This window comes from Lepidothrix coronata, unplaced genomic scaffold (genome assembly GCF_001604755.1).
Source record: "Lepidothrix coronata isolate B3197 unplaced genomic scaffold, Lepidothrix_coronata-1.0 Scaffold95, whole genome shotgun sequence".
NCBI classification, from domain to species: Eukaryota; Metazoa; Chordata; class Aves; order Passeriformes; family Pipridae; genus Lepidothrix; species Lepidothrix coronata.
Window position 1 is genome coordinate 2,293,741 of NW_016690275.1, and position 22,173 is coordinate 2,315,913.

At 38.4% G+C, this 22,173-nt stretch overlaps 2 protein-coding genes across 4 annotated transcripts in view; both read right to left on the bottom strand.

Moving 5' to 3' along the window:
* The window catches only part of RASSF3 (Ras association domain family member 3), a 110,115-nt gene extending 109,026 nt beyond the window's left edge, over positions 1-1,089 (bottom strand). Inside the window, exon 1 of the mRNA XM_017822099.1 lies at positions 1,036-1,089. Coding sequence (XP_017677588.1) covers positions 1,036-1,051 — 16 coding nt within the window. The 5' untranslated portion in view covers positions 1,052-1,089. The remainder of the gene's footprint in view (positions 1-1,035) is intronic.
* Positions 1,090-5,135: 4,046 nt separating this feature from the next.
* TBK1 (TANK binding kinase 1) overlaps positions 5,136-22,173 on the bottom strand; it is a 28,559-nt gene continuing 11,521 nt past the window's right edge. For all 3 annotated transcript variants that reach the window (XM_017822091.1, XM_017822092.1, XM_017822093.1), the window contains exons 7-21: positions 21,878-21,988; positions 19,936-20,115; positions 18,294-18,490; positions 16,995-17,053; positions 16,181-16,272; positions 15,645-15,746; positions 12,995-13,073; positions 11,994-12,115; positions 11,792-11,868; positions 11,407-11,446; positions 8,995-9,096; positions 8,809-8,905; positions 7,676-7,782; positions 7,298-7,369; positions 5,136-6,524 (exon numbers count right to left, since the gene is read on the bottom strand). In XM_017822091.1, the coding sequence (XP_017677580.1) occupies positions 6,473-6,524; positions 7,298-7,369; positions 7,676-7,782; positions 8,809-8,905; positions 8,995-9,096; positions 11,407-11,446; positions 11,792-11,868; positions 11,994-12,115; positions 12,995-13,073; positions 15,645-15,746; positions 16,181-16,272; positions 16,995-17,053; positions 18,294-18,490; positions 19,936-20,115; positions 21,878-21,988 (1,489 nt within the window). In that variant the 3' untranslated portion in view covers positions 5,136-6,472. The remainder of the gene's footprint in view (positions 6,525-7,297; positions 7,370-7,675; positions 7,783-8,808; positions 8,906-8,994; positions 9,097-11,406; positions 11,447-11,791; positions 11,869-11,993; positions 12,116-12,994; positions 13,074-15,644; positions 15,747-16,180; positions 16,273-16,994; positions 17,054-18,293; positions 18,491-19,935; positions 20,116-21,877; positions 21,989-22,173) is intronic.

A 22,173-nucleotide genomic window follows, 5' to 3' on the forward strand; every position in this document is an offset into this window, starting at 1 on the left:
TGAAATAATATGCCTCATAAAAATGGAGCTTGTCACAGAGGAGAAGGGAAAAGCATTGTAAACTGTAATCGTTCTGAGAAAATGTTGCTGGAAGATACATAATCCAATGTGACACTTGAAGTCCTTGTCATGGAGCATTTGATCATAAAAGAAAAAATATTACTTCTAAGGTCTATTTTCACATCAGTGCACTACACATCCTGTCAGAATAAACAGTGCACTAATGCAAATGATAAATAAAAAATATTTTATTTTCACAGCCAAAGTATTTCCATTCCCAGAGTAACAGTAAAAATAGAGCTGTTGAAAGTGAATGTAACTGTGAGAACACTGTCTCATAACAGAAATTTTATATATCAGCAGAAGACAGTATGACGTTACTACATCTCCTTAAGACAGAAAAAAATAAAAGACTGACCTTTCTTTCCCACCTTGTGTTTCAAATATCAGCTGTTAAACAAAGAGTGACATAAATCAAAACAAAACACACACCTTAACATGTCACTCCACTAGGGAAAGCACTAGATTGTCCTAGAAAGTGCAGCGGCACTGCAGCCATGGGTGAGGAACAGCCAGTGAAGTGAGCACATCAATGGGGTTCCGTGCTGGAATAACTCTTGGGGTCACCATGAAACCCAACAAGGTGGCCAAAGCCTTTTCAAATCAAAGGATGGCAAAAGAGGACTTTTCACCAGCACTAATTATGTATGTTCTCCTACTGTAAAGGACAGGAGCTAGCAGGTGAACAAAATTACTCTATTTTAGAGCATAGCAGTGGTAATGAAAGGGATGGAAAGCAGAAAAGTTGCTTTCTATGAATCAGAGCCCAGAGAGCAAAAGGTCATGTACGTGGTGTGTACATGGGACGTGGGACACCACAGGAAACAGCCTCCTCCTCCTTCCACCTCAGGGACAGGGAGCAGACCGCATGGATTTTGCCAGGGGTGGGAGCACACACGAATCCTTCGGAGCAGCACTACCCACACCTTGTAATACGCGTTACCTTCCTGTTGGGTGGGGACGGACCACTTTTACCTGGATCGCACTGCATCCACCCCCATGCCCGCCCGTACTCCCGGCCATACGGCTCCCGCTCGGCACCCCTCGTGCTCCAGCGCTTCACGTGGGGAAACACCGGCCCCCGTCCGGGCCGGGCGAGGAACACGTTTTCTGGCGCGGATCGGAAGACGCCCGCCCTGGCCCCGCGTCTTTCGGCTTTGTGAACCCCGAGGTCTCCCGGCCCCGCCGCTCCCGGCCCCGCTCCCCGCGGAGCCGCTCACCCGCGCAGCGCAGGCCCTGCGAGAGGACGAAGCGGCAGCACAGGTCGCACCACGCTCCCGCCGCCGCCGGCCCGAACCGGTGCGGGGGCTCTGGCGGCTGCGCCGCGTCGAAGATGGTGCGGACGTGGCGGGGCCGCGGCGGCGCCGGGCGGCGGCGGCCGCCGAACGCGGGGCCCGGGGCGCCGGCGGGCGCGTCCGGCGGCGGGAGCAGCGGCGGCGGGAGCAGCACCGCCCGGCCCCGCCGCGGCTTCTCCCGCCGGTCCATGCGGAGCGGGGCGCGCCGGCCGCCGCCGCCTCTCCCGGCTTCACGCACGACACCCGCGGGCGAGGGGAGCGGGGAGGCGGCGGAGGGGAAGGAGGCGCTGCGCCCGCGTCCTCCCTCGACCTGGCGGCCGCCGCGTCGCTTCCCCAGTCCTCTCGCCGTGAAACGTCTCGCCGGTCTGCCGACCCCGTGCCCGGGAGGAACAAACTCCGCGTCATTCGGCATAGACGAACTCGGGGATGCTGAAGCAGCCCCTGGCACAGGGGGAGCTGGCAAGAGCTGGCGATGCGCTTCAGTAGATTCCCATTAAAATGATATGCCTCAGTGCCTTAAAGCAGCTACTAGGGGAAATGTTTCCCAGGGCTGGACAGCGGTGACATAACCCACACCTGGATGGGGAGGGAAGCCTGGGTGGAAACCTGGGTGGAAGCCTGGGTAGTCAAAGCGCTCATTCAACACTTGTGTCCGTTTCCAGGAGCAGACTACAACTTGGAACAAGCGCAGCGTGCCCCTGTTTGCAAAGCATCAGCAGCTCAACCTGCCGCTGCCGACCTTACTTGCCAACAAGCAGCGAAGTTCTCCAAAAGATGTACATCTGCAACTACTGCAGACTGGGCAGGTACCAGTGTCAAAATAGCAAACGCCCTGAGGGATACTACCCCTAACCACATTTGTTTTTAAATGATCGATGGAACAAATAACAACCAAAAAAAAAAGCTGTTAAGAGCACAGAAGATTAGGTCGTGAGGCAGCCTTGCCACTGGCAGAACCGGCTACAGGAGCTCCCAACAGTTAACCTGTTCCTATAACCCCTCTTCAAACGGTATTGCTTGGTTCCCAGGATAATCTGTTCTGGCACCTGGCCTATCTTTACTACTAGAAAGATTTTTCCAAACTTGTAAACTGGATTTTTTTTGTTTCAGGCATTACAGTTCATATTAATAATCTATAATCCTTTCACTGCAGACATGGTAAATGCTGATCTTCTGTAACAGCCTTTAGATTGATTACCAAAAACTTTTGCTTTCTCCTTCCAATATTCCCTTCTTTCAGCCAACAACTCCCATTTTTTTCCCAGTCCCACTCTGGTGAGTTTTCCAGACCCCAGCCATCCTTTTGTTTTCTCCCCTAAATTATCTTTAAGTGGCCAGTATTTCTTTTAATTTTGAAAGTGTTTTAAAAGGTTAATTTTTAAGTTTAAAAGTGCTCATCATCAGGCTGGTCACAGGCAACCAAGTTTTCCTCTGCACAGACGGGGGTGGGCATGAATCCCACCGTTTTTCAGGTCCCTAGCTAGAAGCCAGCACAGGTGTAGCTAACCAAATGTGGCTACTCAGACCCATTACTGTGCCCTCTCTGGAAGGGATTTTAGAATAACAACAGGCTGTGCAACTAGTTAAGAATAGCTCTGGCTTTAGTTTTACTCAAACAAGTTTATGCAACTGCAGCTTATTCATCTTCTAGCCTTCAAGCATAAAAACCCACAAAAAGTAATCTTTCCCATTCAGCTTTTTCAATCCTTGCCATACTATTAGATCCAAAACTATTCTATAATTACCATTTCTACTGTGATTAACCAAATTGGTACTGATTGAGCTCCTCCAGTGGACTGTTTCACACTGAGAAGAGATTAGGATTTTTGCCACCATTACAGAGAACTAATATTGTTCAGAACATATACCAACAAAGTAGTTTAAAAAAAAATTTAAGTTAAAATGATTAGTCACTCTACCATATCATTTATACTAGTGATTCTGTTGTGCAGGGCACGTTTTCTGGACAGCTGCTGCAATTTTTTACTTCAGATTTCAGGCTTTTTATTGTGCTTACAAGGAAATAAAACTCTTCAGGCAATACTGAAATTACCAGAAGGTGAAATTATGGAAGGGCAGAAGAACACACTGTACAATAAGTGGTTGACAATGTATTTATGCCATTAAATCATTTGCTCATGCATTTTCACAGTTCGTAGGAAGACAGGTTTGTTCAAGTAACAGATAATTAATATATTCAGCTAAACCCCCACAAACCAGTAAACCAGCTTCAGGAGGAAGAACCATATATTACTTTCTATTACTTTTTTTGACAAATCAGTAGAGTGACTCATAGCATCAGGACACTTTGAGCAAAAAGCTGCTGATACTGTACACTACAGTTTGACTTGAAAAATTATTTGCTTCATAATAATGTAATCAGTAGATTATGAACTGATTACTTCAAGTTCCTTAGCTACTGCTTCATTAAAATTGCTTTAGAAAAAGAAATTTTAACAAGATTAAGATTGCTGATATATTCAGCAACACTAAACCCAGCAATGTTTAAAATGAACATAAAATATAACAAAATGTTTTCAACCATGTAAAAGAATGCTGCACATATTTCAATATACAGACTATACTGTTACTACAATTAACTTTCTTTTTCAGACTGCTTCAGTATAGATAAGTTAAAATTATACATTCCAACAAACATTTGATTTCTTTCAGGATTAAGAACTTTGAAACAACAAAGTATTACAGACATAATATTGGAAAAAATACAATTTATGCACAGAGAGTCCAATTCTTGTAATATTTATTCATGTGTTTTACTGACATTCAGTGAGACTGTGTATGTGAATGAACAAATGTACAAGCAGGCACTAAAATATTCCAGTTAGACATGATTCCAGTATTTTAGAACAAAAAATTAAGAATGCCATGGCTAACCAAGGACAGATGAGTGACAAACTGCTGCACTCCTTTTGCATAGCTAGGTTTTTTGGGAGATAAAGCTTGCAGAGAAAGAAGCTGTTCATATGGGTATAAAAATGTCTAAATTCCCTTTTAATATTTGATTCTCACCAAGAACACTGGAAAGCAGGTCTGGGACATCAAGGCAGTGAATTTCTTCTTCTTTTATAATAAAACGCTCGATTATAAATTTTGTTAAGTTTCTATCAAAATATTTTAAAAAAATTAAATGGAAATGTTTTGTATTCTGACCTGCACAGATATGCAGGGAATAAGCATCACAAAACTATTGAAGGGTATCACAGGTCAGTGTGTTTAGTTTATACCTAAATGTTTCACCATTAATTATAGAAAATTCTAAATATATTTGGTCCAGCTCTACTTACAGATGTAATATACCAAAGAGAAGTACTATTGGACACCACTGAACACTTATGGCCACGTTTCCAAAAGGAATGAATGAGTCCTGTAATATTTGCATGTTCTTCATCTGAAACAAGTAAGTACACCTGTAAGATCCAAACAAAGGGATGTTTTCTGAGATTTTGCTTGTTTTTCTCTTCTCTTTTTCCTCTCCTACATATTTGGAAGCAGAATCATAGAATCAGCCAGGTTGGAAAAGAGCTCTGAGATCATCAAGTCCAACTCCTTATCCGCTGCCACTGCGGTTACTAGACCATGGAAGTGCCACATCCAGTCTCATCTTAAAAACCTCAAGGGACCTCCACCACCTCCCTGGGCAGCTCATTCCAGTGCCTGATTACCCTCTCTGTAGAGAATTTCTTCCTAATATCCAACCTAAACCTCCCCTGGCACAGCTTAAGACCATGCCCTCTTGTCTTACTGAGAGCTGCCTGGAAGAAGAGACCAACCCCCACCTGGCTACAACCTCCTTTCAGGCAGTTGTAGAGTGATGAGGTCTCCCCTGAGCCTCCTCTTCTCCAGGCTAAACAACCCCAGCTACCTCAGCCTCTTCCTCATAGGGTTTATGCTTGAGTACCTTCACCAGCCTTGTTGCAATTCTCTGGACCTACTCCAGCACCTCAATATCCTTCCTGAACTGAGGGGCCCAGAACTGGACCCAGTACTTGAGGTGTGGCCTCACCAGCGCTGAGTACAGGGGAAGAATCACTTCCCTGGATTGTGTTGGCCACACTGTTCCTGATACTGAAAGTACTAACTACTCATGCTGGAAAATAAATATAGAGTCTTACTAAATTTTCCATCTGAGTTTGATATCTCAGTCATAACTCAGCAGTGGGGGTGATACCTTTTCAAGATCTAGACCAGTAATTTATTTTTCCAGTTTTCAGTTACTACTGAGGCATGATGTTATCTAGTCTACTGACTACCCATAAATTCTCCTCCTATAAATTTTTAACCTTTTTTTAAAAATTATACCTGCAAACAAGATCCTGAAAAAGCTATTTTAAGAACCCGCTTCTCTTGTGGTGAGCAATAAGATTACAGGGAAATTCTTAAAGTGCTGTACTCCAAAAAAGGAATTTTGACATTCAGTCTGACATGCTGGAGTGCAAAACTTCCATATACAGAGCAGTCAAATGATTACAGACAACATGGCACTAAATATGGAGAGAGCTTAAAAAAATATTTTGAGTTTTCTTTCTCAAGTAGAAGTGAACTAACAGTTTGGATGTGACAGAAAGAGAAATGCATTTCCGCTCTGTCCTATGCGCTTTTTAGTCCCTATTCTCACACTCATTTAAAAACATCTCATTTAAAACATTTGTCATGTTCTGTGATGATCAAAGTCATTCAGCTAGACTCCTAAGTAATAGTGGTTGTTAAAGGAAATCTAAAACACCTTTTATACAAGGGTGTTCTGGAGTTCTCCAAGTCCTCTTGCAGCGAAGACCAAACTGCATTCTGAAAAAAAAGGCAATATTCAAAGCAGACAAAGGTCAGTTTCATCAACAACACCTTTTCCTTTAGGATTTCCTCAGAAATCCTCCAAGGGGCTCAATTCCCTGCCAGAAGTAATTCTATCCTAAAAGTGACCAAGAAAAGATATATATTTCTTTTATATTTACATCTTATACATATTTACAGTTTTTTTAATATTACAGTTGTCGAAGGAAAAAACCCTAGATACAGATTTATTATCTGCCTTTAAATGTCCCAAGAGTACTTTTTTCCCTTTGAAAAAATTTACAAGTCCTCTTCCGGTCCTCTGAAAGCTAGATACAGTCCACATTCCGCAGGCCACCATCCGTAGTCAAAGCACCAAATCTAAACCAAAAAAATAGTATTTTTTTAGGTGGTTGACTAGATTATAGAATCAACCTTTAATTCATTAGTGGGGTATCCTTTCCCTTGCCACATGCCAACAGAGGCATTTGTACCTAACTTTTGTACGTGCAAAGAGAGAAGAGAGGATGCTTTGGTCCAAGTATGGGACTGGGGGTGGGGAACAAAATATAACTAATTCAGCTTGAAGCTAAACTCTGCTCTACCAGCAACTTACCATGGAGCTTTCAGGAGATGGTTATTTTTATATATTTTATCATCATCACAGAAAAAAAGAAAAGTCAATCTGTATGTGATAACAACAACACCCTCTCAGGATTATAAGAAATGTTTGCCTCTTCGCTTTATTTAAGCAATCTGAAAACTGCAAAATCATTCATTCAGATTGGTATAATTCCACAGTTGTTACAAATAATGTCTAAAAGCCAGGAGTTAAAAGACATCACTGGATTGCTGCAACAGTACTGTGTTTAAATTCAGGATTGATCTGTCTATGCAAGAGATATTTTTATTAGTTAAACCTAAATAACATGAAACAAAAATGCCACAAAAATGGCTATGTCAGAATGATTTCACAGCAATGTTCCAAGGTTTTGAATAATTTTTTTTTTGTTACACCTCATTTCAATAGTTCAAAATATATTCACAGTTAAAGACATTATAGAATTGTCCCTCAGTTTAAATTCTGGATCTACAAAATGTACCAAATTAAGCCTGTTTTAGTATCAGCCCCAAAAGGGATAACAATTGCTTGCCTTTCCAAAATGTGATTGTTCTCAGCCAGCTCTTTAACAACACCTTCCATCTCCTCCTTTAGTTTCTTCATACTGTAGTAACCAGAAGCAAAAGAGAGGTTACAGTTTTTATATGGAGAGTTACCTGCTCTGATCACTCACCACCACGCAGCTTTCAGCAACTTGCCATTACATACAAAATAAGGACAGATAACAGTTGGTTATTTACCAAAAGATAAACTAGTGCTGTCCCTTACTCACTTGCAAATCTGTACCACCACTTCAGCAATATAAAATTCTTGATCTTAATACAGCAATCACTAAGTCACCTATTTTTTTTTCTATTTCCCTGCATAGAAGGTAGACAATATTACATCAATGCCATTAAGAAATTCTTACCCAAGGGTCATTTCCACTAATGTGTTTGAGCTTGGATAGACTGTATTTATTGTATGTTTCATCCCACTGGAAGCTGCAAACATTTTCTGTGGCAGAGCATCTTGTAACTGTAATAGATAAACAGGAAATTTAAGTTACAATATAAGTTGTCACATATATCTTGATGCCCACCTTAAAATCCTTCTTTAAATTCTCCATTGCTATGATACCTGATAAAATCATTACAGTACTAAGGTGGCTGATATTCTCCAATCTGAGATGATCATAGCAAGTTTTGTATTGACACAACTTATAGTTCCCTGATTTGTTCCATCTTCTTGTCTAAAACTCTCACAATAAACTCTCAAAAGGAAGTATTATATATTTGTTATGTTTGTAAATATCCTAAGGCAACAGGATCATAACAGTGACTTTGGTGGTGCTACTAAAATACAAATAAGAAGTAAAATGCTGCTCTTCACCATCACTTAACTGATTTTAAACTTATCCAGTGCTTTTCTTTCATTTATCTTTCCTCTCTAAAAAATAATTTTATCACATGAAAATACTCTAATTCTCTCAGTTTTGAGGTAATTCTGTTAAGCTTGCATCCTGCAGAGTCAGTGCCCAAATTTTAACAAAACAGTTTCTTTCATGTCACCAGCAGCATTAGTTTAACCTATATCCTTTAGCATATACCCCTAAATCTTAATTATGGAAGTAGTGTTTTTATGCTCCATAAGAGTATTAAGATAATCCTCTAGGTCCTCAGATAATGTTATGGTAACAGTTGCACAGAACATTTCTCAATGAAACCACATCCATTTGCACAGATTTTTTTGGGGGGAAATGCCAGCATTACCAAAAAAAACCCCAACACAAATCAGCAAAAAACCACAAACCCTGCCAAACTCCCGCCCCAAATCCAACCCCCCCCAAACTCCAAAACTGTCATGATTCAAAAAATAACACCACTCTCTAGTCCACTCTGACATCAGCAATGAATTTACTAGAGACCACACACTGCATCCATGAAGCCCTGTATTTTAATACAACTGCATTAATATAAGACTCACTATAAACACTACTGACATTAAAATATGTGGAAGTCTTTTATCTATGCAAATACTTCACATAACTTTGAAGCATTCTACCTCATTTATATAGTCCTGGTATTTGGACACCTCTTCTTCAATACCAAAACACTGGTTGGTGAGAGCCAGTAACTGTTTCCTTGTGTGAAGCATTTTCCTAAAGGAAAAAAAGTTTGCCTTAAAGAGCTGCCTATATAACAGTGCTACAGTGAATATTACCAAGTATTAAAGAAATCAATAGCTTGCCTTGTCCAGTCCTCAGCTTTGTCCAAAAACGTATCATACTTGCTGACACATTCATCTTTGAAAAGAGCTATGGCTTTTGTAGCATGCAAATACAGCTTCTGCCTGCAACACAGAAACAACCAAAACAGTGTTGTACTGCATTCAGAACACATTCTTCTAACCTACTTTCTGAAATGTGGAAAAGAGGTTTGTGAACTAAAAATCTGTTCAGCCACCTTTATTCATCCTGTGGCAATGTGTAAGAACTCAACATCCTATAGGAACTGACAGTTTATGTCTCAAAAACATTCCTTAGCAGGGAGAAAAATAAAATTATTTGAAGCATTTAGTTGCAATTATTTGTTAAGAACAAATAGTCAGATGTCTTCTTTGAGTTAGTATTTACCCAAGCTGGTATATTTAAGGAAAAGGGATTCTAAATAGAAAGGACAGAAATCCTCATTATTTCTTATTTGCCTACTGCAGATACTTGGAACTTCCAGTATATATGAATAATCCTTTGCACTGAGTAACATATATGCAAGAAAAAGAACAGGAGTTTTGTTTCAGTCTAAATTTATGACAAGAGAAAAACACAAGCGGAAAAGGACAGGAAAGCAAAACAAAACCCAGTTCTGGTTAGTGCAGCAGACAGTAATCCCAGTGTAACTGCCTTGCCATGCTGTGCATTGAACCAGTAAGTGAAACTAAGGGATATTGGGACACTACAGTCTAACACCTGTTTCTAGTATTTCATTAAGTCTTGCATGATAGCTACTGGTTAATTAAATTCTCACTAGAGTGTAGCTGGACTGTTATCAGGAATCCATACATATCATTCAACTAGAAAAAAAAAATTCGAATTGAGTGCTGCTCTCTTGTCTGCTTAGAGGTAAATATTACAAAGGCCAGCTCCTGCTGCTAATAGGGCACAGTCCTTAACAAAAACTACTGCCATTTCTCTCTGAGGTGAATCAAGTAAAATAAGAGGTACTTAGGATCTCAAATAAACCTGAACAATCTCAAGGAGACACTTGTGGTAGAAAATATACCAGTATTCAAACCCATGAAAATGAAGTCTATTTATTTGAAGTTATTCACAAACTAATGGCAAGGACATGGTTTGAGTAGTAGAAAAATCTCTCTTCTGCTTCCAGTTAACCAATTTAGCTTTCACTGTGGGAAAATCAAGGGGCATGCTTGTGAGAAAACAGTGCCCTCTGCATAGCAGCTTTCTATCTGTAGTCATTAGTGAAGCCACACTCATGGTAGCAAGAGCAAGACATTTTAGAGAATTACAGAAGTGGTATCTAAATTCATATAGCACTCAGAAAAGTCTAGGGAACCACTCAACTGACCAGCCACTAGAAGAATAATTATACATAAGCATCTAGCACAATTTGAGATGGAATCATAGAACGGCTTAAGTTGGAAGAGACCATAAAGATCACCAATGTCCCTGTCATGGAACACTGCCAGGGATGGGGCAGCCACAACTTCTCTGGGTAACCTGTTCCAGTGCCTCACCACCCTCACAGTAAAGAATTTCTTCAATATATCTAACCTAAATTTCCCCTCTTTCCGTATGAAGCCATTATTCCTTGTCCTATCACTACAGTTTCTGATGACTCCCTTTCTGTCTTCCTTGTAGGCCTCCCTTCAACTACTGGAAGGCTGCCATGAGGGTCTCCATGCAACCCTCTCTTCTCCAAAAAGGATACCCCGCCCTGCTTCTGACCATCTGTCCAGAAAGGTGTAGGTTACCCATTTGACTTGTGTCCTACCTGCCTGTCTCAAATACCTTAGGGCAACTTAAATGGCATAGGGAAACTGTGTATGAGGAACCAAATCGATCCTGAGACCAAGTGTAGCACTGTAGGGTCAATGGAGCCTAATGGGAGTCTAGACACTCAGGTTACACAAAGACACTTAATGTGGCCACTTCTCATAAGTGACAATTTTAAACAGGCAAGGAAAACGGCATTAAAATTTATTTTGCAAGCTATATTTCCTGGAAGATTAAATCATGCTAGAATTTCATTCAGCTAGTACTATATTTTTTATCTGTAGAAAATTATCTCCACTTTAGTTACAAAGTCATTTCAGTCTTACTGAGGGCTGTTTCCTCCCTGAAAAAAAAACAGGAAAAAAGTGTACTTCCTATATAACAGTTATGCCCAGATAACGAACAGGTATTTCACATTTAGAAGGCCTATCAGTGAAGAAATGCCACAGCTAGAAAGCACCTCATATCATATCCTGGCACCCCTATGTATTTAGGATAGTTAAAAGAAATCTTTTACAAAGCAATCCTAAAGAGGTTATAATTTACAGCGGAAAGAGGTTAAAAATCAGCGGAAGAGGTACTGGCAAGAGTACCTGAAGGACCTGAAAGCACTCATGGTATTTCCCAAAGTTAACTTCAAAACTTACTTGTCAAACTTGTGAATTTGTTCTTCATTATAGGGAAGCCCTAGGATCAGAGCAGACAACAGTCATTACCAGTTCAATTCTGTTAGCTGTATTTACGCAAAAGTCAACTGAGTTTACCCATTTCCTATACAGTTTCCTTCTCCTGATAGGTAAAAGTGGTCACTTACTTTTTTTCCTCCTCTCCAGTCTTGCAATTGAAAGTTATGATATTAATAGAGGTGTTTCATTCATACGGGCTTTAAGATGGTATCACACAAAGAAAGACCAACAGACATATTCACTGTGGTTAACTCTCCATACCTACCACAAATATCCTAGTCAAAAAAAGACTGATCTGTCCTTTACATTACATTTTTTGTTAAAGTGAATCAAATAAGTTACTTACTTCGTTCTGCTTTGTCTTTTTTGAACTGATAATAAATGTCTGTGATAGAAGATAGCAGCGCCTGCAGCCTTTCTGGACTAGAGTGACAAAAGGAAGAAAATGAGACTTAACACATAAACTCAAGTAGCTATTAATGAGTTTTATGAACCTCAACTCAATGTAGAATTTGACACATATTAGAACAATAAATACAGTTACTCACTTTCTGTCTTTTGGATGCATGCCTTCCTGGTTTGCCCAGCCATCAGCCAGTAAACCACCAGGAGAGAGTTTGGTTTTGATATCTTGAAGACTAGTTTCTATTGTGCCCTGAGAGCTGGAGAGCTACGTAAGAGCAAGAAAATTCAATCTTACCACTAGGTAAAGTGAAAAATTACTCAAGGATTACTTGAGTCCGAACACGTTAATACTATAGACCCATTTATTTAAATGATCTCCATTAAAGAAATATGTCCAATTATCTGCCTAGGCTTTTCTAAAAGCAAATAAAGCATGGTATTATTAAAGAAAGAATCTTATTTGATGGTGGCATTTCTGTTAATTTAGTTAAATTTTATTATCTTTCAGCAGTAAGTTTCAGCCTTTCATATATCCCTGATTTACTTCGACACTTGTTCTTTTGGTTCGTTAAGAATTCATATACGGACTATCCACATAATTCATACCTTCCTTTCTCTGCAGTTCATATAACATTCAAAATAAAAATGCACTCATCACCTTTTGCTTTTACAATGAAGAACTTTATACCTGCTCCCAGGACACCAGTGTGTAAAATTATTTTCAATTTTTCCTTACTTGTCTGGAAACATCATGCGCATTTCAAATCAGATCACTCTGATGTGTGTTTGTGTATGTAACATTTTAGAAAGCCAACAAAGTAGTTAAAAATTTCTTAAGGAAAGGGAAAATAACAGCAAAGTAAAATATATTTCCAGGTTATAATTCTTTACTTGAGTATTTTAGAAAACGAGACTGTATTTTCAGGAACTTATTTTCACTACACTGAGCTAATATAAAAGGTTTTACCCTGTTTGCAGAAAGATATTCACATTAGTATGGACATTTTAACAACAACTGGGCAGTCTAGAAATTACATTGAAAATTCAGAGTTGTTTTTCACAGAAACCTGTGTTATCATGTATTTGGCTTTTTCTTTAGAAACACCATTTTCAGAATGACACAGAATCTTTGTAAGATACTTACACGCAACAGCTTTGTGTGTATCTCTGAAATTTCATCCACTTCTGATGCTTCCAGGTTGATCTGCATCAAATTCTCATATCTGACCACCAAAGAAACCACAGTTAGAGAAAAAAGACAAGCAGTGAACACACTCAAATACTTTTTGAATCCAGGCTGTAACAATAACTGCCTTTTCTTGTCTATAAAATACAGTCTCTGTCAAACAACAACCATGAAACACTGACAATGTTATGTGGCCCTTAATAATAGAAATATTTTAGTTTTGAAAAAAATATTCCTTGAGTTTTTTTCCTATGTTGGAACTGTAAAAAAGAAATTTGCAGCTTCCGTTCCTGAATTCTTTAGTCTAGTCTCATTACTTGTACTTCACAGGCAGTGAAGGACTATTTCCTTTAATCAAATAACTTTTAAAATGTTACCAAACTAAAGTTACTTAAAGTAGTCAATGACACATAAACTAATACTTCAGTGCACCAAAATGTTTTTCTAAGGAAACTTACTGGAAAGGCTGTGCTACTGAAAGTTTAAAGGATGGGATAGTAAGACCATCTGTTCATACTGATGCTTTCCATATGACCATAGCTTAAGTGCCAACTTATTCAGGACAATATTTTTCCTGTTGAGTCTCAGGTACCTTTTATTTTTAAAAATACAGTAACAACCAGTTCAACTGCTTTCAAAAATACATACTTTGCTCAAGTTCAATACTTCATTTATCTTTTAAAATAAAAACTTTGCATTGTCATGCTTCAAAGCATAGCCTTGAAAAGGAAGGACAAACAAGAGGACATGTCCTTTGCTAGCCCCATAAAAGTCTTCTGAAGTCAAAAACCTGAAAATCCTGCCCTTTCTTAAGGCCAAAAGATGAATGCAAACACATAGCAAATTCCTGTTCAACATGAGAACTACTCCCGTTCATAAATGAACAATTTTTTTCACATTGCTGCTCTGAGATACTGCTGAATGCACTAGAGTTACAAATGAGAACCTACACTGTTTCTTCTGAGCTCTAAGGGGCTTTCTTCTGGCAGAATGAAGGAAAAAACTACATGAACCAAACACAGAGTTCAACAAAAACCAGCCCTGCCAACTAGTGGAAACTGGCTTGAAGAGGCATTTGGATTACCACCTTAATGATTTGTAACTAGGCTAAAGAGGTATACTGTTACCTTGCTAGCTACCAACTTCACTAGTTTCACTGTTGTGTTTTTGGTTTTTTTTCTGAAGCAAATATAAACCGACACAGCTGGGTTTTAAGGTATGTTTGGCACACACAGAGCAAATCTGTCAAATCCTTGGGTATCCATAATTACTACATACAAGGTGTTCAATTTGCACATGCATTAGCAGCTCCAACAGGCTTAAGTCTATTCTTAAGTCTACTCTGAAAACCCACTGGCTATAGATGTGTGCACTAATCATCCTATGACCAAGACAGCATTTGGGGAAGACTGCCACTAGGTTGCATAGGATAACTACACCCATAGGAGAATCCTAAGAAGGGATGGTGTTTGAAGTTCATATCAGACTGCATAAAACACCTCAAAGACAGAGCTACTGCTAGTTTGTGGAAAGACTGAACAAAACACTGTGAGGATTCTTTAAAAGTGGAAAAGAATGTGACTGTAAATTGGACATTGAGTGGAATTTGAAGACTAAACAAAAGTGAGAGGAGAGAAAAAATGATACTTGGAGAGAGAACTGAACAGTGCAATCCTATCTCCTTCAACTAGGACCTGACTGAGAGAGGTAGGGCAGAACAGTCTGACCAACGGAACATTTGCTTCCTCAACATGAAAGACAAGAGAAATAAGTGTCTTCTCTGATCTTTTGAAACAGAGGTCTATTATGCTAAAAGACAATTCTTTAGTTGCCTAATTATAAATTGTGTCAGTTTTACAGGAAGAGCTCTAAAAATCTTTCTGCTATAGAGACATAAATGGGTCCATATGGACAACATTAAGATTCTGTGATAAAGACCTCTCCATTTGAATTAACTAAAATAGGTAGAAATAATGGTAAAGCACTTAAAATAATGACAGATATAGAATTTACTGTGCAGTTTATTTCTGGTGTGCCTACAAGCATGCACCGTGATCTAGTGATATCCTAATGCAGCTTTGTCTTCTGGGGGTGTTTACCTTTTTTATTCTAAATTGGGTGAGGGGTGGGTCTGGTTTCATTTGCAGCTGCTCTATGTTATATTTCAACAATAAAACTTCTTCCATGTTGAACATGCTATGTTCTTAAAGCTGTGAAAGGGGCAGTATTTAACGTCATACACAACTGAACTCCGTGACAAAAGCACTAGTGAAAGGAAAGCTACTCGATTCTTTGTCCAGGCTTTACTATAGCTTCTAGAGTCAACAACAGCAAATGAGCTGAGTCAGAGAAGAAAAGAGAAAAAGAACACACACAATTACTACTCAATAGTAATTACTTGTTCTCACTAGATCAAGCAGCAAAATTAATACTCTGAGTAAAAGCATACAACTAAATTTGCTTAAGTCATTGCCAACAGAAAATCCATGCTGATTCAAATTTAATTTTTATACGCAAAAACCCTGCAAATAACCATAACTCGAAATACTATTGTCACTAAACATGATAATGCAAAAATCAATGAATTTGGTGTAGTGCTTCTACTCACATTTTCTCAGCTTTCTCAATGTTTCTGCTGCAGAAATCCAGCCTGATGACAACCTCTGTCTTTTTATGAACCATTTCGTTGTAATCATCCTTGATTACTTCACTAAAAAAGTGAAGCATTAGTCCATAACAAAAGCATTCAACTGCCATCCTACTAGCAATCAATAATAAAACAATATACCTGCAGTAATAACTGCCACTAGGAATTGCTTTCAGTTAGAAATGCATTACATAATCCTCATATAAAGATACCTTGTGCAAGTTGTTCAATTGTCCCTGCATGTTACCAGAGGTTAAACTTAAATTATCCACAGAAGAAAGTGAATTTGCAAAGAGCATAACTTTATTGTCAGAAAAAAAATATTTTTGTTTCCCTAATAACTGCAAGAAGGAAAACATTCAGAAAGCCTATTCATATTCAAGGAGTAAGGAAAACCTCCCAAGATAGAGAGATCACAGAATTATGTTTTGATAATAAAGGCATACCTCAATTAAAAAAAAAAAAAAAGGCACAATGAAATGCAATCAATTGCTTACATTAGCCATCGTATTCCTTTTCGCATCAGCTCCTGGTAAAGTAGCAAAGAACTGGCAACTCTACAGGCATAACATACAATACCTGTCACGGACTGAAGGAAAAAATAAGCAACATAAGAACTAATCTGGCATTCTCTTTACTATTGCTTCAAGTCAATACATCACAACAAAGCAAAACAGATTAATAAAAGAAAGAGCAACATAAGGATGGTGCTTTAAAATGCATAATTTGGCCTAAACTTTAGTCAGGAGACAACTCATTATGGAGGCAGAGCTAAACATGGTAGTGAGTTTTTCCAGTTCAGGAGTTTTACGAAAATGACCAAAAGGATGAAACATGCTCTACTTGTCCCCCACAGATTCTGAAAATTTCTAAGAGGCAACAGAAATTTCACCCTTTTGCAGAGTCCTAGAGACTCCTCTCTATTGAGAGAAAATGACAGTTATTTTTCTAACATTAAATTTTGCATCATCACAGCTGATGTTATGAATCTTCTAGCTACTTCAGGACTCCACAGTGTCGGGCTCCTTTTCCCATAACACTGAATTATGCAATAACAGAGCACTTGAAATTTAGAAGACTGGGCTTTGGGTTTGTTGTTTTTTTTTTAAATATACAACCATACTTTGTACGCAAAGTAAGGCTTTAATACACTTTTAGATCCTTTGTTAACACATATATTTCTGTCAATCAGAAATCCTCATTAGCATATTAAAATAGTTTTATTAACATTATTCATCTGAAAATTCAGTAGCTTTCATCTCAGTATCATTGTCTGAGTCAGGTATATAAACTCAAATCAAAATTACTCACTTTAGCCATACTGGCATCCCCATCCAAATCATAACGTTGATGTACTTTTGGAAGTAAAACTGAAATATAAAACACGTATCTGTAATTTTTTGTTTTCCATAAGACTTCAAAAGTTCAGATTGTTTTTCCTCCCCACCCTGTACACTGTTTTTATGTGTATCTACATGGATTTTAATCTAATCTGTTACTGCAATGCCTTTTAATGTCATGTGGTTCTCATGCACACCTTCAAAATCAGTCTTTGTCTTAAATGCTTTTAATAACTTGGTATCTTCAGCAAACTGATCTTCACTTCCTTTTACAGACTCACTTTTGAACTTGCTGCACAGCACAAACCTCATGCAGGTCTCCACTAGCAGTCTCTCTCCGTTGAGAAAGCCAATTGTTTAGTTCTGTTCTTCAGCCTTTTGTTTGCCTGCATGAGAGACCATTCTCTTTTTATCTCACGGCTGCTCAGTTTCACTGAGACTCTTCAGGGCAGGACTTCACCAAAGAGCTTTTTTAAACTTCTGGTAGCCTCTGTCAGCTGAATCTCCTTTGTTCTCATGCTCAGAGCCCTCAGAAGGCTCTGACACAATATAAAGGCCCTGTTGATCCTTCCACAAACAGCTCACCTACCCACACTCTTCAGCACTTCTGTGTGAGTGCCAGCTGGCCTGAGCAGTCAGTATTTAGGACATATTGACAAAAGCAACACTGATCTCTCAACTGAAGCCATGTCCTCCACCTCATCACATACAAAAAAGGGCTCTGGCATAGGTTCCTCTATAAGCCTCTCAATGTTAAATGGAAATTCAAAACCTTGATTTCTTTTTTTTCCTGTTATAGCATTACCTTATCTTCTGAACAAATGTAAATTATTAAAACCTTCTCTGGGAACTGAAAGGCTAACCATAGCCATGACAAATATAAACAAAACCTGATTTTCCACTTAGTGAGTAATGGAACAAAAGAACCATTTTTGAATTACCTTCTATAATGTTCCTTTCTACTTGTTAAAAGTGCTATGCTTTAAAAAAACCCTCAGAACTTAATATGCATGACTACATCTCAACACACAAATGCTCAGGTTCAAAGCCCTTGGAACATTACAAGCACCTACTGTTTATGTTCAAATGTTCTGTATACTTAGAAGTTTTGAAAAACATTGGACCACTTTCTTAGAACTTCAGGTATCAAAAAAGAAAAATTTCCAATGCTATTTCTAAGACATAACAGACATAAAACGATTAAATTAAATAACCCAAACAATTACAAAAGATAGCTATAAGAAAGGGGAAACTGCTTTCATATATATACCTTCTTCATAGATTAATCCAACAATGTTGACAGGCTCCCTGCTCACTACAAAGATAGGATTCTCCTCAGTTGTTCTGGGGAAGTGCTGTGCCAATCTGCCAGGCTCTAGTATTAAACGCCGACCTTCATATATCAGTTCTTGATTCTGAGATGGAATTTTTGTCTGTTTGTAGACCAATTCATGAAATATAGCAGCTCTGGAATACAAACAATATATTCAGTAGTAGTTAGACTTACTATAGTTCAACAATTCAGATTCTGAGTTTAAATAAAAACTGCTTTTACTTCTGATTAATTAAGAACTGGTTTTACACATAAAGCATTTGACTTGTAACTAGAAAAAAAGCAGCATGCTGCCTAAGGCTCCAGGTTGCTCTGTTACAAAAATAAATGCTATTTCCTGCAAAATATCAAACTTCCTTTCTACATCTGATTTTCCAAAGCACGTCTGTGTAAACAAACTTGCTCTGGTTTGAAGGTCAGTAAAAACAGGCAACAGCAGATGAGGAGAAGGAAGCATACTTAGGTTTTCTCAGGCATACCCTTTTCTTCAAAGGAGACGGATGGTCCCTCCAAAAGAAAAGTCTGGTGTTTTACATGTTAAAAAAATTTTAAAAATTAAATTCATCCTGTAAGCTAGCAGACAACCAGATTATTTCCTAAAACAGCAGTGATAAGGAAGACCAAAGACACTCCGGAATTCTATTTCCAGCAATCAGTGGATACAAGGCATAAGAATGTATAACACTATACCCCACCCCCCCAAAAAAAACCCCACAAAAACCCACCACAGGAAGGACCAGTTTGCCTCCTGTGCAGCAGCAGTACGCTACCACTTTTTAATACTACAGCTATGTTATATATAATCATAAAAGTAAATAATAATAATAAAATAAATTTTAAAAAATAAAGTAAAAGGAGCAGCTTGAGCTACAAGCAAAATTTCTCTGCAAAAACAATATATGGGCTTTCTCAAAATACAAAAGACAGAACAGAAAACTTGAAAAAAACCAGAACTGTACTTATACATTTGATGAAATAACAGTATGTGCTCGTGTATTAGAGAATAAGATATGGTCTGTATTATCTGTAATAAGGCAGAGAAAAGGCATTTATATTTGTATACTTTAAACCTTTTAACATCAGCACTTAATGGCCATAAAGTGAACCCCATATAACTTAAGATCCTAAACTGTACCAATTATCACTTCAGTACCCCTGTGAGAGTTTTACATCAGATAGAGCTGATGTGTGCCTTTTGTGCTCTTGAGAACAAGATAAGAAAAGCGAGATCTTAACACAGTCTGTAGAAAATTACTTTGTAGATAAGTAACATATACAAATGTGGGATGAGTTGGTCTTCATTGTGAAAACAGACACGTTGCTAACAGGTCAAAGATTAAGTCTCTGTTCTGTCAATAAATAAGACCAAGTTTAAGATCCATTGATTCAATTACTTTATTTTTATTTTTGGTCAACACAGTTCTATGCCCTGTGACCACACAGAATAATTGCATCCTTTCACTTCTTCAGATAAACTGCCAAGGAAAGGCTACTGAACTTGTAACACCAGTGATCTGAGGTCACAGTGCTGTTAGCCTGAATAAGAGCACAGTAATGAAAACAGAGAGAGAACACTTACGTATTATAGTTGTGAATATAAACTTTGTGCAAGGTCATCTGCTGTAACGAAAATATGTGGATTATTATTCGGTGCAGTATGTCACTTGTCTCTGCAAAAAACTGGTCAAATCCCCAGCATTTTTCCTGGTCTGCTTCAAGAATATTCGCAAGGACAGGTGTGAGGAGAACTTGCAGACCCCTAGAGGACACCAGGCAGAGATAAGACAACTTGGATCTACTTGGAACTTTTCACCTTGTAACCAATTGCAACACTTTATTTGACTTGTCTCATGAATGCAAATCTCTCATCCCTTGAAGGCCAGTGCCTTTTTTCCCCCCTCTACTGAGCAACAAAATGTTCAGCGGTAATGTCCATTGTTTTTCATTACTACACAAACTCTCTCTTTCCTTTTTAGGCTCAACTATCACATGTTTTTTCTTTATATTTGGCAAATTTCATAGACACTGCAAAAATGACATGCAATTAAAGAAGTCTAGATTGCAGAGCCAAGGTCACCTTTTACCACTGCTGTAGCCTTTTACCCAGCTCATCCCACATGTGCACTTACCGCAGTGTATCACTTTGAAGGAAGCTACTGCCATTTATGGTTTGCTGGCAGAGCTGCTTGTGTGAGCACACCATGTTGTTTTCAGTCAAAATCAGCTGGGTTAGCAAAGACTCATTATTTAAATGAGTCAACACTAAGAATTCATCCTGATTGAGATGGGGCTAAGTAAGTACTCCACACATGCAGCTCACATGCCGCAAAGAAAAATGAGCATATTACTGCCTTACAGTCGGTACTATTCTAAGAGAAAGGTCAGCTTAAATTTCTTGCATTTCTACTTTGAGTATCTGAATTCCAGGGAACTTTATGCATCCTACTCTGGTGTTACCATGAACAACTTCCCCCAAGTTCTAACATTATGTACATATCAAACCTGAAACTAGTGGTAAAACTGGTAACATTTTGAGGCAAGCTCCAGTGGCTTGCAAGCACACTGACGACCCCTTTAGAGGCCAGTGGATGCTGTGCTCAAACTCACTTTAGTACTAAACTTATAACAGTAAATACTGTTTAAATCCTACTTAAAAATATTACTGTGAACAGATGTTTAATGAAAAAATCTGCTTTATTATTTCAAGCAGTTCAATTATATGGAATAAACAGAGGAAACAACTGAGCAGTATCATGAAAAATACATACAAATTGCAAGTTCTGTACACTGTAAACTAATGAATTGATAAAAACCAGACTTTGACTCTTACACCTCTTACAGAACTACATATTTGGCTTTCAGAAAAGTTTGTTTCTAGAGTCGGTTCACAGACGAATTTATTGTCCTCCTTACCATGAAAGAGTAGTAACTTTAAAATACTGAAGAAGTCTCAGGAAGATAAAGAGGTTAAAGGGTTATGGGAGGTGTTTTCAAGGTCATACTGAGATTAGATGTTCCATGGCTCTTCCTACTGAATATTATGAACATAATATTATGAAGCAAAAATATGATGATAAAATTTAAAGATACTAAATGTTAAAATGTGCTGATGTGACTTTTTCCTAGCAAAAAAGTAAGCCTCTGAACTGTCTTTTATTATCATTTCCTTCCTACTGCCTAATCTTTGTCATGTCTTAAGCCACATTCCTGCAAGAACGGAGAGCCATCAAAGTTCTTCATATTCATTCCTGAAGGTGGAGAAAATACAGTAATAATCATTCTTCTACTCATACCACTTCAAATTCTCAGCTGCCAATTTGTAAATTAGCAATCATAAAACTGTTTGAACAGATGGGAAGAAAAGACACTTGATAACCTAATATCAGACTGTACTGATGTAACAAAGAGTTTGAAGAAAAAAGGTGCATCAGATCCCTGTTCCAAAGACACAATCCGGAGAAAATAATTCAACAAACGCAATCAATTAGCACTGAAACATTTTGTGAACAGTTCAAACTTACTTTGAGAGACTACAAGAAATAGGCATCTCCCAACTCCACTCAATTGGTCCATTTTCTGCTTTCTGTATTCCAGAAATAGCCCCTGAAGGTTTTCCAGTGATTATTTTATACCTGCAAAACATTACAAAAATAATAGAGACTTCAACTACTACCTCTTATACATATATAGGTCTAGTAACTTATCCTCAAAGGGCCAGCAATTATATAAATCTAAACAACAGGTTGGCCACAATTTGTAGATGATGCAGTAATTGAAGTTTTGCTTACAAGCTGAAAGAACAGTGCTAAAAGAGCAA